Source organism: Notechis scutatus, chromosome 1 (assembly GCF_049901735.1).
Source record: "Notechis scutatus isolate UNSWTSFEM ecotype Mainland chromosome 1, rNotScu1.2, whole genome shotgun sequence".
NCBI lineage: Eukaryota > Metazoa > Chordata > Lepidosauria > Squamata > Elapidae > Notechis > Notechis scutatus.
Genome location: NC_142009.1, coordinates 215,204,145 through 215,217,472, shown reverse-complemented (window position 1 = coordinate 215,217,472; position 13,328 = coordinate 215,204,145). Strand labels below are relative to the sequence as shown.

Sequence of the window (13,328 nt, the reverse complement as noted above, 5' to 3'; positions counted from 1 at the left end):
GAATTGGTTTTCATATGCACAAATACATTCAAGGTATGAAAAGATTCTAAAATGGAAGGTTTCTATGATAAATTGACTGATTTAGATAAGATTTTGACTGATGAAAAGGTGATTAAAAACTGTATGGATATTTATTAGAAATTAAATTAGAAGAAGAACAAGTTAAAGAAACTATGGTTGCTTGGGGAAAGAATTTTGGATATGGGATTGATTTAGAGAAATGGCAAAAATTGTGGTCTCAAAATTATAAAATGACAATGTCAACAGCATATAAAGAAAATTTGTATAAGATGTTTTACAGGTGGCATTTTCCCCCGACAAGAATAGCAAGAAGTGTTCAAGAATAAATCCGAAAAATGTTGGAAATGTCATCAGACACCTGGCTCATATTACCATATGTGGTAGACTTGTGCAGATGCTAAAAAATACTGGACTAAAATCCAAATGTGGTTGGAAAAAATGATAAGAAAACATATAGATTTGAAACCAGAGATATTTTTATTGGGAATTTTACCTGAAATATATAGTAAAGACTTGAAATACCTGATTGTAAACGTGTTGACAGCGGCTAGGATTGTATTTGCTAAAAACTGGAAAAATTAGAAAATACCATCATAGGAGGAAATCATTAAGAAAATATTGGAATGTGCTGAAATGAGTAGATTGACATTTGAAATTAGAGAACAAGAGGATAAACAATTTTATAAAATTTGGGATCTTTTCTATCAATGGTTACAGTAATGAAATATGTAGACTTTTAGAAAATTATAAATATATAAAGATGTACTTCTTTCTTATTATATCTACAAAATGATTTTAGGATAGATTTGGGATGATAATATGAACTGTTATAAAATAAATAAATAAATCTTGTAAAACATGAATGAATTAAAGTATAGTCAAATGATTGATTAACAATGATACCAAGGTATTTAATTTTTGATTGAAAATATGAGATTATATGCAATGCAATTGTAATTGAAGACCACGAAATGAAAGCACAAAACAATTTGTAAACCAACCGGCACACTGTATGTACACATATGGAAGATAGCTTGATGTTTTTATGTTTTGTTTGTTTATGTTTGTTTTTAAAAACCAATAAAAATTAAAAAAGAAAAAAGAAATTGTTAAACATTTGCTTTCCCTGAAAGAAAAGTGTAGACTGACCTTGCATTTTGTCTGTATTCCCTGTTTATTTATTTAAAGTAACATCTATGCATATGTCTTCTTATATCTGTTAAATACACATTCTAACAAGGCTAGCTAACACACAGTATAATAGGTGATGAATTCTCAACTAGGACAAAGAATATAGCCTTTCCATATAAAGCAAGAGAAATCCATCAAGAGTAGCTTCTGCTTATAAACTGAACGCAGGACTACCCAAGCACACAATGTGATGTATTTCCTGGTTAGGTATGCAATTTATTGGATGAGTCAGACATTCTTTGTCAGCTTAATTTATTTTACAGAGTTGTTAAGACAAACATGAAACAACTCCACTCTTGTTGTTCTGAAAAACTGGCAAGAAAGGCAGGATCGCAACTATGGCAATAGTTGAGGAGATGAATCTTCGAGTCAAAATATTTTGCAGATGCCCGGAGCACAATCTGATATTCTCAAATACATATTTGAGAATTTGGTAGGCTGTTATAGAGTCCATAGGCCACAGATTAATAACCTATGATTTGAAATTAAATTTTTTATTATCTGTATGAGAAAGAATGTTTCATATCAAGCAACCCGTCTCTCTGTGTTCCAGCTTAATGTCATAAAATCTGATTTAAGGCTACAGTGAAAAATAAGGTTCAAAGCTCAGTTAATACAATGGTAAGAAAGTAAAAAGGCATTATATTATGCCTCATATCATATACACATATGCATATTAAGACAACCAAGTATACCTAAGTTTTTTAAAAGAAAGAATAAAAAGAAATTTCATTTTGAGAAAAAACAAAGGTTCATTCTTAGGTGGTAAGAATAATCTCTTTCCCATTGTATTATTTTGAGGAAGAGTTTTCAGTTAGAGTCTATTCTGGGTTACCTTACAAAACACAACAACGTGATTTGTTAATGGAGCAAAGTGGAAAAAAGTGAGGCTGATAAGATGATAGTAAGAGAAGGTTATCATTGAATACCACAGTATCATGAAGCAGAAAATGCCCTGAAATGCACATGATCAATTCTGTGGCAGGCTGTCACTCAAGGTGCTTCCCAACTATGTTGAACACATGGAGACAGAAATTAGTTCGGAGCATCTCTCCAAGTAGTAAAGGCTTTTTAAGTACCTCCCCACCTACCCAATAGACTTTATAACGACTTTTTGTTTAGCAGGCCTTACTTTGGCAACCAAGGTCTTTTAGTTTCTGACTCTAAGTCTAAACAGCCATCAGCAAACATATAGAGATAACCCCTATCTACATACTTTTTAAAAGCTAATGTCAAGAAAGGAAACAAACATCCTCTCTAGCAACCAAGTCAGATATGCAGGAAAAAACACTAGCTAAACAATCAGAGAAAAAGTAATACCCTAATCAAGATATTACCAAGAAAGAACCACATCCCAACCAAGTCTAGCAGGGCAAGCTACTATATACAAGTAGCCTGCAAACTTCATTCTCCCATTTAGCCAAAAATTTTGGTTGTAATATATAGATGGAACAATGGGAAAATAAGTGGCTGAAAGGATTGAGATTTACATTATGTTATATTCTTAATGAGAACTTTTATAAAATGATGTACCATTAGTATACATCATCGGAGAAATTGTTTAGAATGTATAAAAACATTTCCAAATGTATGTTGGAAATGTGAACAACACGAAGAGAAGTGTTTGGTGGATATGGAAAAAAAGCTAAAACATTCTAGATTCAACTACATACATTGATTCAGGGGTTTTAAAATATTAATATACAATGGAGACCAGATGATTTTATTTGGGATTGATGGACAGACATTTGAAAAAAGTCATGGAACTTTGTTTTCATACATGATAAATGCAGCAAAATTACTGTATGCATAAAGAAAACTAAGGTGTGAAAAGAGAATAAAAGCAGGGAAAATTTATTCACAAACTGTAGAATAAAATAATCATGATATGCTCCAGACACAGAGTGAAATCCAGTGTTGTGTGTAACTGGTTCTTTTTGTTTCCTTCTCCCTTTCTGGCTCTTTGATTCACAAACTCTACCCTAGAGATTCTCTCCTAACCATGGGAACAAATTTGGAGCATTTCCAAGGGGCTATAGGAGAGAGGATTGAGAGTAGATTTTGAGAAGCAATTTGGCCAATAAGTAAACATTATTACTCTTCATCAAGAAACCACATAATTTAATTCAGAATTAAAGGATTTGCCTTATATATTCAAAGTTACCTTTTCTGCTATCATAAAATTATAGCGGAGTGAGTCTCGGGTACAAATAGCTCCCAGTAAAAAAACAAAAACAATGTATAAAAACCACCTGCAAAGAAATAAAAAAAAAATAACAGCTTTTTTTTAAAAAAATAATGTCTTTAATAGCATGAGCTAGTTCAGTAAGCAGTAGTTTTCCTTTGCTCCAAAAAATATTTTAATCATTTAAGGTACATAGTGTGTCTCTTCTTTAACTGCCTTAAGATGTGTGGACTTCAACTCCCAGAATTCACCAGGCAGATGAGGAATTCTGGGAATTGAAGTCTACACATCTTAAAGTAGCCAAGGTTGAAAAACACTACACATTATGGATGCAACTGAAATAGAAACAAGTTTGAGTGCAAATGCTAGAGGAACATGATTTCAATTTCACTCTGCAAGAATGGAAAGGGAGGGCCCAACTATGAAATAGCAGATCCAAAGTTGGAAATTCTACAGTGGTACTTGACTATTTCACAAGTTGTCAAATTTGGTTTTTGATGCATTTTGATGTGAAAATATTGTCATAGTACTTGTTTGTTTGGTATTTGATGTGCTGCGATAGGAAAAAGTGGACGACTGCAGAGAACAGACAGGAAGTTGCCTGTGCTGGGAAGATCACTGCAAAAGAAAGTGGGGGACAGCCACAGGAGGCGGACAGAAAATTGGCCATGTTGGGAAAGTCGCTGACATAGAAAAGGGACAGACAGGAAGTCCTTTCTGGCTGAAACAAAGGGTCATGTGGTAAGTCACATGATTTGTTTGGCCCTTGTTGTTTTTAGTACTCATTACTCCTCCTAGAACCAATTAATGATGAGTACCGAGGTACCACTGTACAACGTAATCCCATTGAGGACAAAGGCCCAGTCTACCTTTTAATGGGCAGATGTACGACTATCAATTGTTCCTCTACCATCGAAATCTAACTCCTAGAACAGATCCTCAACTTATCAGTCTAGATCTATGTGCTTAGGACTAAGGATACATTGCTAAAACATTTTATGAATTATGTTTATTATAGTTTTTTCATGACTGTAACAAAAATGCCTAGGAACTGGATTCAAATTAAATTGATTTTTGAAAACAACGATGTTCTTCAAAACAATTAAATCAGAGTCAGAGAGCTAAGAAAGCTATTTGCATTTATATTTTATTCCGATTATTGTGAAAGAGACAATTATTGCCGTCATGCATGTACCAGAAGCTGAACTGAGCAGCCTAAACAAAAAGACAGGATATGCCCTCTCAAAGATGCAATATAAAAGTTGGAGTATTGAAAACAATTTTTTTTAAAAAAGAATGAGGAAAGGAAAAGGAATAAGAATAAGAGAACAGTAAGAAGGATTGTATCCACATATATATATATCAGACTAGCACTGACAGTATTATCTAGTTTGGGTAATAAAAAGTCTGCAAGCTCAGAGAGCACCAAGGGCTCCTCAGTTCAATCCTGAGCTACAAATATTCTCCTTTATTGGAATGTATTCAGGCCAATATTACACATTTTGCAACAACTGTAAATGATGATAAAGAGTCAAATCCTTATTTTAAAATATGGATAGCTAAAAAGTAGTTAAAGGAGAGAGGTGATGCCATATAATGAGGGGAGTTCCTACAAGTTTGTTTTCCTTTTTCTTCCTGAAACCATGCTCTGGCTTACGAATATATGATTAAGGCTGATAATCTTCTTTCCACGTTCACACATAGCATACCATTCAGCAGTTGGATCTAACTTCTCTAAGCCTCCAAATATTAGATCCTAATGTTTAACTGCTGTGTGGAAGTAGCTATCCAGCAAGGAATGAAATCAAGTCTTTAAGCCCTCTTACATTCTCTGACTACGACTGAAATAATTCACCCGTAAATGAAAATGAGAAAATATCATATAAACATAAAAGAATCCCATTTACTTTGTGGCGAGAATGGCAGCAAACAAATTTAATGAATTAATAATGAAACCACAGGTAATGGGCCTGCTTTATTTAAGAATTCTTCCTAAAAATTATTGTGCTGTAAAACGTATCTAGGGATTCGTAGGAGCATAAGAAAAGGCAGCCTACGCCTTGCATGGGATATTCCCTACCAGGAAGGAGAGCTATTTATTTATTTATTTATTTATTTTTATCAGTCCTATAATTATTCTGAAAAGATTCATGTTCCCTAAATTTGGAAAAGTGAAAAAGAGAGGAGGATATTAACTAATTTGTCTCTTTGTAATGTGTCCAGGGCAGAAAGTGATCAGGGATAAACAGCTGAACTTCAAACTTGATTGCAGGAAATACGACTTCAGCAACAGAGTGGTCAATGTCTGGAATACTCTACCTGACTCTGTGGTTTCTTCCCCAAACCCCAAAAACTTTAACCTTAGACTGTCTACTATTGACCTCACCCCTTTCCTAAGAGGTCTGTAGGGGGCGTGCATAAGCGCACCAACGTGCCTACCGTCCCTGTCCTATTGTTTCTTTTTTTTTTCTTATATGTATCCATTTCATATATTCATAATTATGTTTATACTTATACCTATTATCTTGTAAGTGATTGACAAATCAAATAAATAAATAAATAAATAAACAGCTGAATCCCTGCCAACTTTGATAAAGAAGAGAGAGAAAAGGAAAAGTTATTATAATAGGAAATGGATTGATTGCAGAACAGAGATGAGCAGAAAGTCAGTCTGAGCAGAAAATATTTTTTTTTTCCCCAAGGAGATGTTCCTCTTTATTTATAAGGACTTACGAAATGCCAATGGCAGATAGAGATCCTAGAGGGATATCCGTTGCGGGTTTCCTGAGATCTCCACTCATATTAAACCCAGCCATCACTCCTGCAATTTGAGCACACACAAAAATAAACACAACAGTGTTAGTGGGCTGTAAGATGATGACCTTTTTATTAGGAGGGGGGGAAATAAACCCAACCCCGGTGCACATACTGATATCAGTGCCATGTATACAGCTTCATGATTAAGCAACTAGGTATCCACTGGCAACAGGATGCTAACCACATACCCACAAAGAGATCCTTTGTTCTAAATTGGACAATGTACTAGAAGAAAGGCCCGGATTTAGACAAAAACAGCTTATCTGAAAACTATCACTTGAAAACAGTCCCTTTCCAAATGCCTGCTAGCACTGAACTTGGCAGACCTTTCAGCTAGGCTCCCCGTTACATGAGTGGTTATCTCCAGATACATGACAGATTCTGACACTTTCACAGGAAACTTTTGTTCCCTGTTTTTTAAAACAATAAGCTTTCAGATTGTTAATGTCTGAGGACGGCTGCCAACTCCTTACATGTTGGATAAAGTAGTTCTTTATATAAATAACTAAATTAATTTAAAAAAATAGTAATAAATTGAACTACAGGTAATCTTCTGTTTATGACCACAACTGAACCCCAACCGTATGTTGCTAAGCGAGGCAGTTGTTAATTGAATTTTGCCCGTTTTCCATTTTCCTTGCCACAATTTTTAATTGTATCACCACAGTTATTAAGTTAGTCACACAGTTGTTAAGTGAATCTGGCTTTCCCATTGACTTTGCCTCTCAGAAGGTCACAGAATGTGGTCACATGACCCCGGGACTCATCATAAATATGAGTCAGTTGCTAAGCATCTGAATTTTGATCAGGTGACCATGGGGAGGCTACAATGGTCATGTGAAAAACGGTCATAAGTCATTTTTTTCCATGCTGTTGTAACTTCAGTCACTAAATGAACTGTTGTAAGTTGAGGACTACCTGTATTCGAGAAGTCACACTCCCAGAATTAATATGAAATGGAAGTAATTATACAGCAACTCAAATACAATTTTATCTTCCAGTTAAAAGCCTATTGAACCATACTTCCAGCCCAAAGTCAATTAATAGGATCAATATCCACTATCCACTTAAGATCCATTGATCAGTTAGATGTGTCTTTGCTCAGATAGTGCTTTTCCTCTGTTTTAATTCACTCTAGTTCCAACCAGGAGATAAGCCACAAGTATTTGACATATTAAATATAGTTTGATGCTTTCTACATTCACCCTCTGTTAAAGCAGTTAAAACCTCCATAGGAATAATGACCATCAACTATAGTTTTATGAGTCTTTTTATTAATACTTAAGCTTTCACAGAACTAATTATATTTATATAGATCACTGAATTCAGTGGGCCTTATTTTAGAGTAATTAACCTTAGAATTGCTAAGCAAGTAAAATACTTCAGTCAAAAATCATCAGACAGAAGAAAATGTTCCACTTCCGCAAATAAATATATGATAAATATTTGTATACATCCAAACAACTTAACAGTACTTGAAAATCACCTATGGTTGTGACTGATCTAACTGAAAAATCAAGACCTACGAGTTTGCATACAACTCATTTAACAGTTTTATTACTTGAATGATTAAAAAAAGTCAGTTCTTAATTATCACATAACAAAATATTTGGGAAGAAAGCCAGAGGCTTCTGAAGTGCTTAAGTACTAAGTACCAATTTCTAAGAAATGAGCTGTTTTGTGTGATGGTCTTGCTTCTGTAACTTATATAATAACATAAAATTGTTATCCTTGTGTTACTGGGGCACATGGCAAACAAACATACAAACAAAATACAGAGGTATTCCAGGAAAAAACAATAACACTTCAGTTCCTAATAGTGCAATTATTTCCCTTCAAGAAAATTCCAAGCCTAGCTTAACATTGGAACATGGAGTAACTTAGTTCAGCGCTATGGATTAGCTTCAATGACACCAAATCGAGACCTTGAATTCTGGTACAGTGCAATGAGAGCTAGAGAATGCTTGGCCTGTGCAGCCAGAGATCAAATGGCTTCCGTCACACCACCAAATTTAGTTAAATTCTCATCCGTTTTTATAGAAAATGGCTCTCTTGCCTACATTACTCATGCTGCATTCTCCCTCCCAGGGCATAAGAGCAAATTTGTGTTTACATTTTTTTTTTCTAAAATGAAAAGAGACAAAGAAGCAGGCAACAAACTACAGGAACAAAATCTCCACCCCCCAAAAAACTTTTGCCGAACAGCAAGCACAGATCTATAGAACTGTGTTAGCAGAAGAAGGTGCTAAAAATAATATCAGTGCAGCTGTGGCTCCTGACACTGCCCTGTATATTCTTCTTCTTTTAATTAGTTTTCCACCTGTGCATATGAACATGAAGTAATTTTTATCCCTTGCATCTTTTACATTCATTATAGACCTTTTAAAAAATGGAATCATGTACTGACTACCAGTTATCTAGTAGAAGCAGAAATCGAAACATTTACTCTTTCTTTGGCCACTGCATATTCTTAAGTAGATTTCAATAACTCCAGCCCCACTCACTCCTATTGTCATTATTGTACCTTTGAGTCAGTATTTATTCCTGGCGACTGACTGACTGAACAAGTCCCTGCAGTTCTCAAAGTCGCTTCTCCTTGTCTCCTCCTTCCTGGGGCTGAGAGAGAGGGAGAGGGACTGGCCCAAGGTCACTTGGCTGGATTTGTGCCAAAGGCAAAGCTAAAACTCACAGGCCTCCCAGTTTATAGACAAACTGGTTCTTCTCACACTTCTAATCAATTTCAACATCTTCTGACTTTAACCACTGCAGAAACGCCTATCTTGATATCTACCAAAATGCATTGCAATGTGCATCGGGGAATAAGCAAACTATTTTATTTTGGAACTCAGTTATTTTTTAAGATAACCCTATAAGAAAAACACACAAGGCCATACATCTGAAATATTTTCTACTCAATGGTGTAAAAAAGCCATGACTCTTTTATCTTAAAAGCAGCTGGGGGCGGGGGGGGGGGATTCTAGAGAAAAAAAGTAAGGCAAGAGGATAAATCAGAACATGTTTTACATGCTCCATAAGCGAGGCAAGGAGTAGGGGTTTAGTCTTCCAAGCATTTGGACTCATTCCAAAGCCCATCCTTAGGGAACTTCTTTCTACCAGAATGGTCCTGGAATTCTAGCGTGGTTACGGGTTCCAGAATCAATACACAGAGACAATCTGTACCCCACAAAAGATAGGAAAAAATACTTAAGAGGAGGAAACTGACTTTCTACTAACAGCTCCCAAAAATGTGCTGGGTCTAGAATAGGAACAGGAATCTAAGAAGAAGGAAAGAGCTTGGTGGAGAAATACATGCAGGAGATTAAAGAGTTAGGAAAGAAAATAGTTCTTACATAGTTCAAGATTAAGTTGTGGAATTTCAATCAGCAATCTAAGTGATATAAGGTAATTTGGATACTTTTAAAGGGACATTGGATAATTTTATAGAAATGCTGGGTATGCCTACAGTATATGCTGAAACTTAAACTTTCTTTCACATGCTGCATCACAGAGACTCAACAGGGAGTTTTTTTTTTACTACATGGGTTCAACCTGAATATAATGAATGAATGAGAGGCAATTTATAGCATATTAAGTTGAATACAGGTAGTCCCATTTAATGACAGCCACAGACAGTGACTGTTTGGAGTTACAATGTTGATGACAAAGTAACTCTGCACCCAGTCCTTGTGTTTATGACCTTCACAGGTCTGCAAAGCAAAGGAAAGCTGAGGTAGTATTGTAAGCACAGTTTCACTTAATAACCACTTCACTAAACTATCTTCCGTCCCAACTGTGACTGCTAAACAAGGGCCACCTGTACTATGATATTGCATTTACGTGAGGCTCTCTCACTGTTCAGGAACTCTGTCCAGACGGAGCTGTTTACAAGACACAGTCTGAACACCTGAAAAGAATATGGCAAAATAAAACATCTATAAACAGCACCGAGGAAAAAGTGTTCCATTAAACTGATGCTAGTCCCTTGAGAAAAGGCACTTTCTTAGCTCTCATCTGATTGACACTGTGATACTTGGACAGACTTGACAGTTTTTAATATTCTTGTTCAGCCTCCAGAGAGCAAAGGTTTAACCTGCATTTAGCAAATTGTTCTCTTCCATACCTAGAGAGACAATACATGCTTTTCCTCTCTTCTTTAAATAACTAGAGAAAATTTTCTACTTGCAAGCTTAAAAGAGGATAAATAATATTTAGGGGGAAAAATGATTTCTGAGCAATACACCAGGGTTGCGTAAAGCTTTCAACAGATTCATGGGAAACATTCCTGCCATGCTGCTTTTTAAAGTAACTGATCCTTCTTGTGTCTACTTCTAAAAAACTAAGTGACCACACAACTTCACTCTATGTTTGTAAACAACCTGTTTATAAGTCACAAGAAATATGAGATGTTCAATCTGCTGAGTAATTAGGTCTACAAATTTGTTTTTCAAATGTTGACATTTTTTGGTCATTGTGGCTAGTAGTGGATGAAGACTGTTTCTAGTCTGGCCCTCAGCCTGCAGATCACTCACTGATTCATGCTGATATTAAAAAAAAACAAGAGGAAAAAAAGAACAAAGCCCTATGGGTATTAAACACACAAACTGGGGGTTTGTGGGGTGGGGTGGTGAACAGAAATCTTCCATTATCATTTTTCAGTGTGGTTCAGAATGGGAATTCGTGCTTAGGAGACTGGATATTCATGTATCACAGTGTTTGAATGCAGAATATTTTCCCTGAGTAAGCCTTTGTGGCAACCTTGTAAACTGAGCTTGCTTTAATATCCAGTAAACAGCACAATTTATCCACACATGCTTTGAAACAGGGGTGTCAACCTTAAGGCCCGTGGGCCGGATCCAGCCCGTGGGGTGCTTAGATCTGGCCTGCGGGGCCACCCCGGAAACAGCAAGGGACCAGCCCGTGATGCCTCTGCCAGCGAAAATGGAGCTCAGGAGGACTGCATGTGGCCCTCCCAAGCTCCATTTTCACTGGCAGAGGGTTGCAGGTGGAAACGGAGCTCAGGACCATTCTCTCACAGGTGCCCCTGACATAAGTGACGTCGAGCTGGCCATGACCATCCTACCACACACATCCCACCCCCCTGAGATCAAACACAACCCTGATGAGGCTCTCAATGAAATCAAGTTTGACACACCTACTTTAGAATATTCTTACACTGTTTCACACTGAAAGTGTCTTGCTACTGGATTTTCTGGAGAAGGCCATTGGAACAACATGAAACTTATAGAAGACAGGCCAACAATTTGTAAATAGATTTAGTAGATTAAAAAAATTGGGACTGCCCATTTCGTAAAGAGTAGGAACTAATGTTTTAGTAATCTACTGATCAGTATTCAGCTGATTAAGGGATATTATGTGTATATGTGTTGGGTGTTTTTTAATGCATTTTTAAAATTGTTTTGTGTTTTTTGTCTTTTGTGTTCTGTATTTTGTATTTTTACCTTGTTTTGAACAAAATAATATATATATATATTCGGGTATTTTCCGAAAACTTAAGAAAATATATATATTTTCTTAAGTTTTCAGAAAATACCCGAACAAAGCTGAATATCACACACACACACACACACACACACACACACACACACATATGGATCTTTTGTTATTCGGGTTTTCTCCCGCGTAAGATTGAAAGTATCTAGGCAACGTTTCGATGAAGTCTCATTCATCATCTTCAGGCTTGTGTCTTCAGCTCTGTGCTTCTCAGAGTGATGTGAGCTTGCAGCTGCTTCTTCCTTTTAACTGCTAGTGGGGGTGTGACTTGATTGGGTGGGGGCTTGGCTGTGTTCTGATTGGGTGGGGGTGTGTTCTCATTGGTTGGGGGTTTGGCTGTGTTCTGATTGGTTGGGGGGTTGGCCGTGTTCTGATTGGCTGGAGGTGTGTTCTGTTCCGGTGGGGGCTTGGTTGTGCTCAGGTTAGTCTTAGTTGCTGGGAGATTTGAGCTGGTGAGCTGTGATCTTGCTGTTTGGCTTCGAGTTCGTGGTCGTGCCGCATCTTCATGGTGGGGGTCAGTTCGCTTCATGTATGGCTCGGAGGGGTTTGAAGTGGGTAGTGATGCAGCTGCAGTGCGGCTTCTGGTCTGTGGTCGTGTCTCACCTTCTGTGTGTGTGTGAGTCTGCTTTTTACGTGGAAGTGTGGTGGTGGCATCTTGTGTGACCCTTTGGAAGCAGGGAGCTGTGCTGTTCCATGAAGCAATACAAAGGATGCTTTGTTTCAAAAACTAACAAAGCAAGGGCAGCCCTCTAAAAGTTTGTAAGCCAATATGTCTCTTGTAGAAAAGAGTGAGAAGGTTTAGGTATTGCATCAAGGTATAATTATGACTATTTGGTTTTAATCTAGCATATTTGGCAAACCCAACCACATTGAATTTGTTTAATAAATCAGTTAACTAATGTTAAGTGTACTATATGAATCCTGCTAGCAATTTGACTGATATCATGCAAGGCTTAACTGGGAGAGTTAGCATACGCTGGCCTCTCATGTATCAACTAATAAAAAGTTGGGAGCAGTACGTTTCCTGTCTCTTGTTAGTCTGATTTCACTAGTTAGAGAAGATATACAATCCCATTTCCTGATGAGAGAAGGCCAGGCCTGATCTATCCTGAAAGGATGAGAAGGGATCGGTTTGAGACTTAAAGCATCTAAGGCATTCTTGAATGCTCTGGGAGATTATCCAGCCTTAATGCATTCCAATTCTATTGAGGCCCTTGCCAAACGATAAGATAGGAAGGAGCACTTGGTTTGTTTGTTTAGCATATGGTAAGTAGCACTAATTCTAGGGCTCCTAAGAGCCCTCTTGGGTTATGGGAAGCCTGTAATGCCCACTATTTGCTGATGAATCTGGGCACTGAATCAAATGGTTTCAGTAAAGGTGTAGTAAATCTTGAGGAAAGTACAACCAAATACCCATTAGAGAACACACTGAATATATACCTCTTGAATAAATGTGGTGAAAACACTTTATTTTCATATCTGCCCCAAATTAGGTACAATGTTATTACAGAATCAATGTAGGTTTTAGTGGGATTATCTGGTTAGAGTTTGTTGGAAGAGTTTCAAATATTCTGGCCCCAGAAAGTAGAAAAGAAGATTGTGG

At 36.8% G+C, this 13,328-nt stretch overlaps 1 protein-coding gene across 2 annotated transcripts in view; it reads right to left on the bottom strand.

Moving 5' to 3' along the window:
• Window positions 1-13,328, bottom strand: part of SLC12A8 (solute carrier family 12 member 8) — a 72,702-nt gene that overhangs the window by 21,782 nt on the left and 37,592 nt on the right. For both annotated transcript variants that reach the window (XM_026665442.2, XM_087950188.1), the window contains exons 7-8: window positions 6,131-6,218; window positions 3,377-3,464 (exon numbers count right to left, since the gene is read on the bottom strand). In XM_026665442.2, the coding sequence (XP_026521227.2) occupies window positions 3,377-3,464; window positions 6,131-6,218 (176 nt within the window). The remainder of the gene's footprint in view (window positions 1-3,376; window positions 3,465-6,130; window positions 6,219-13,328) is intronic.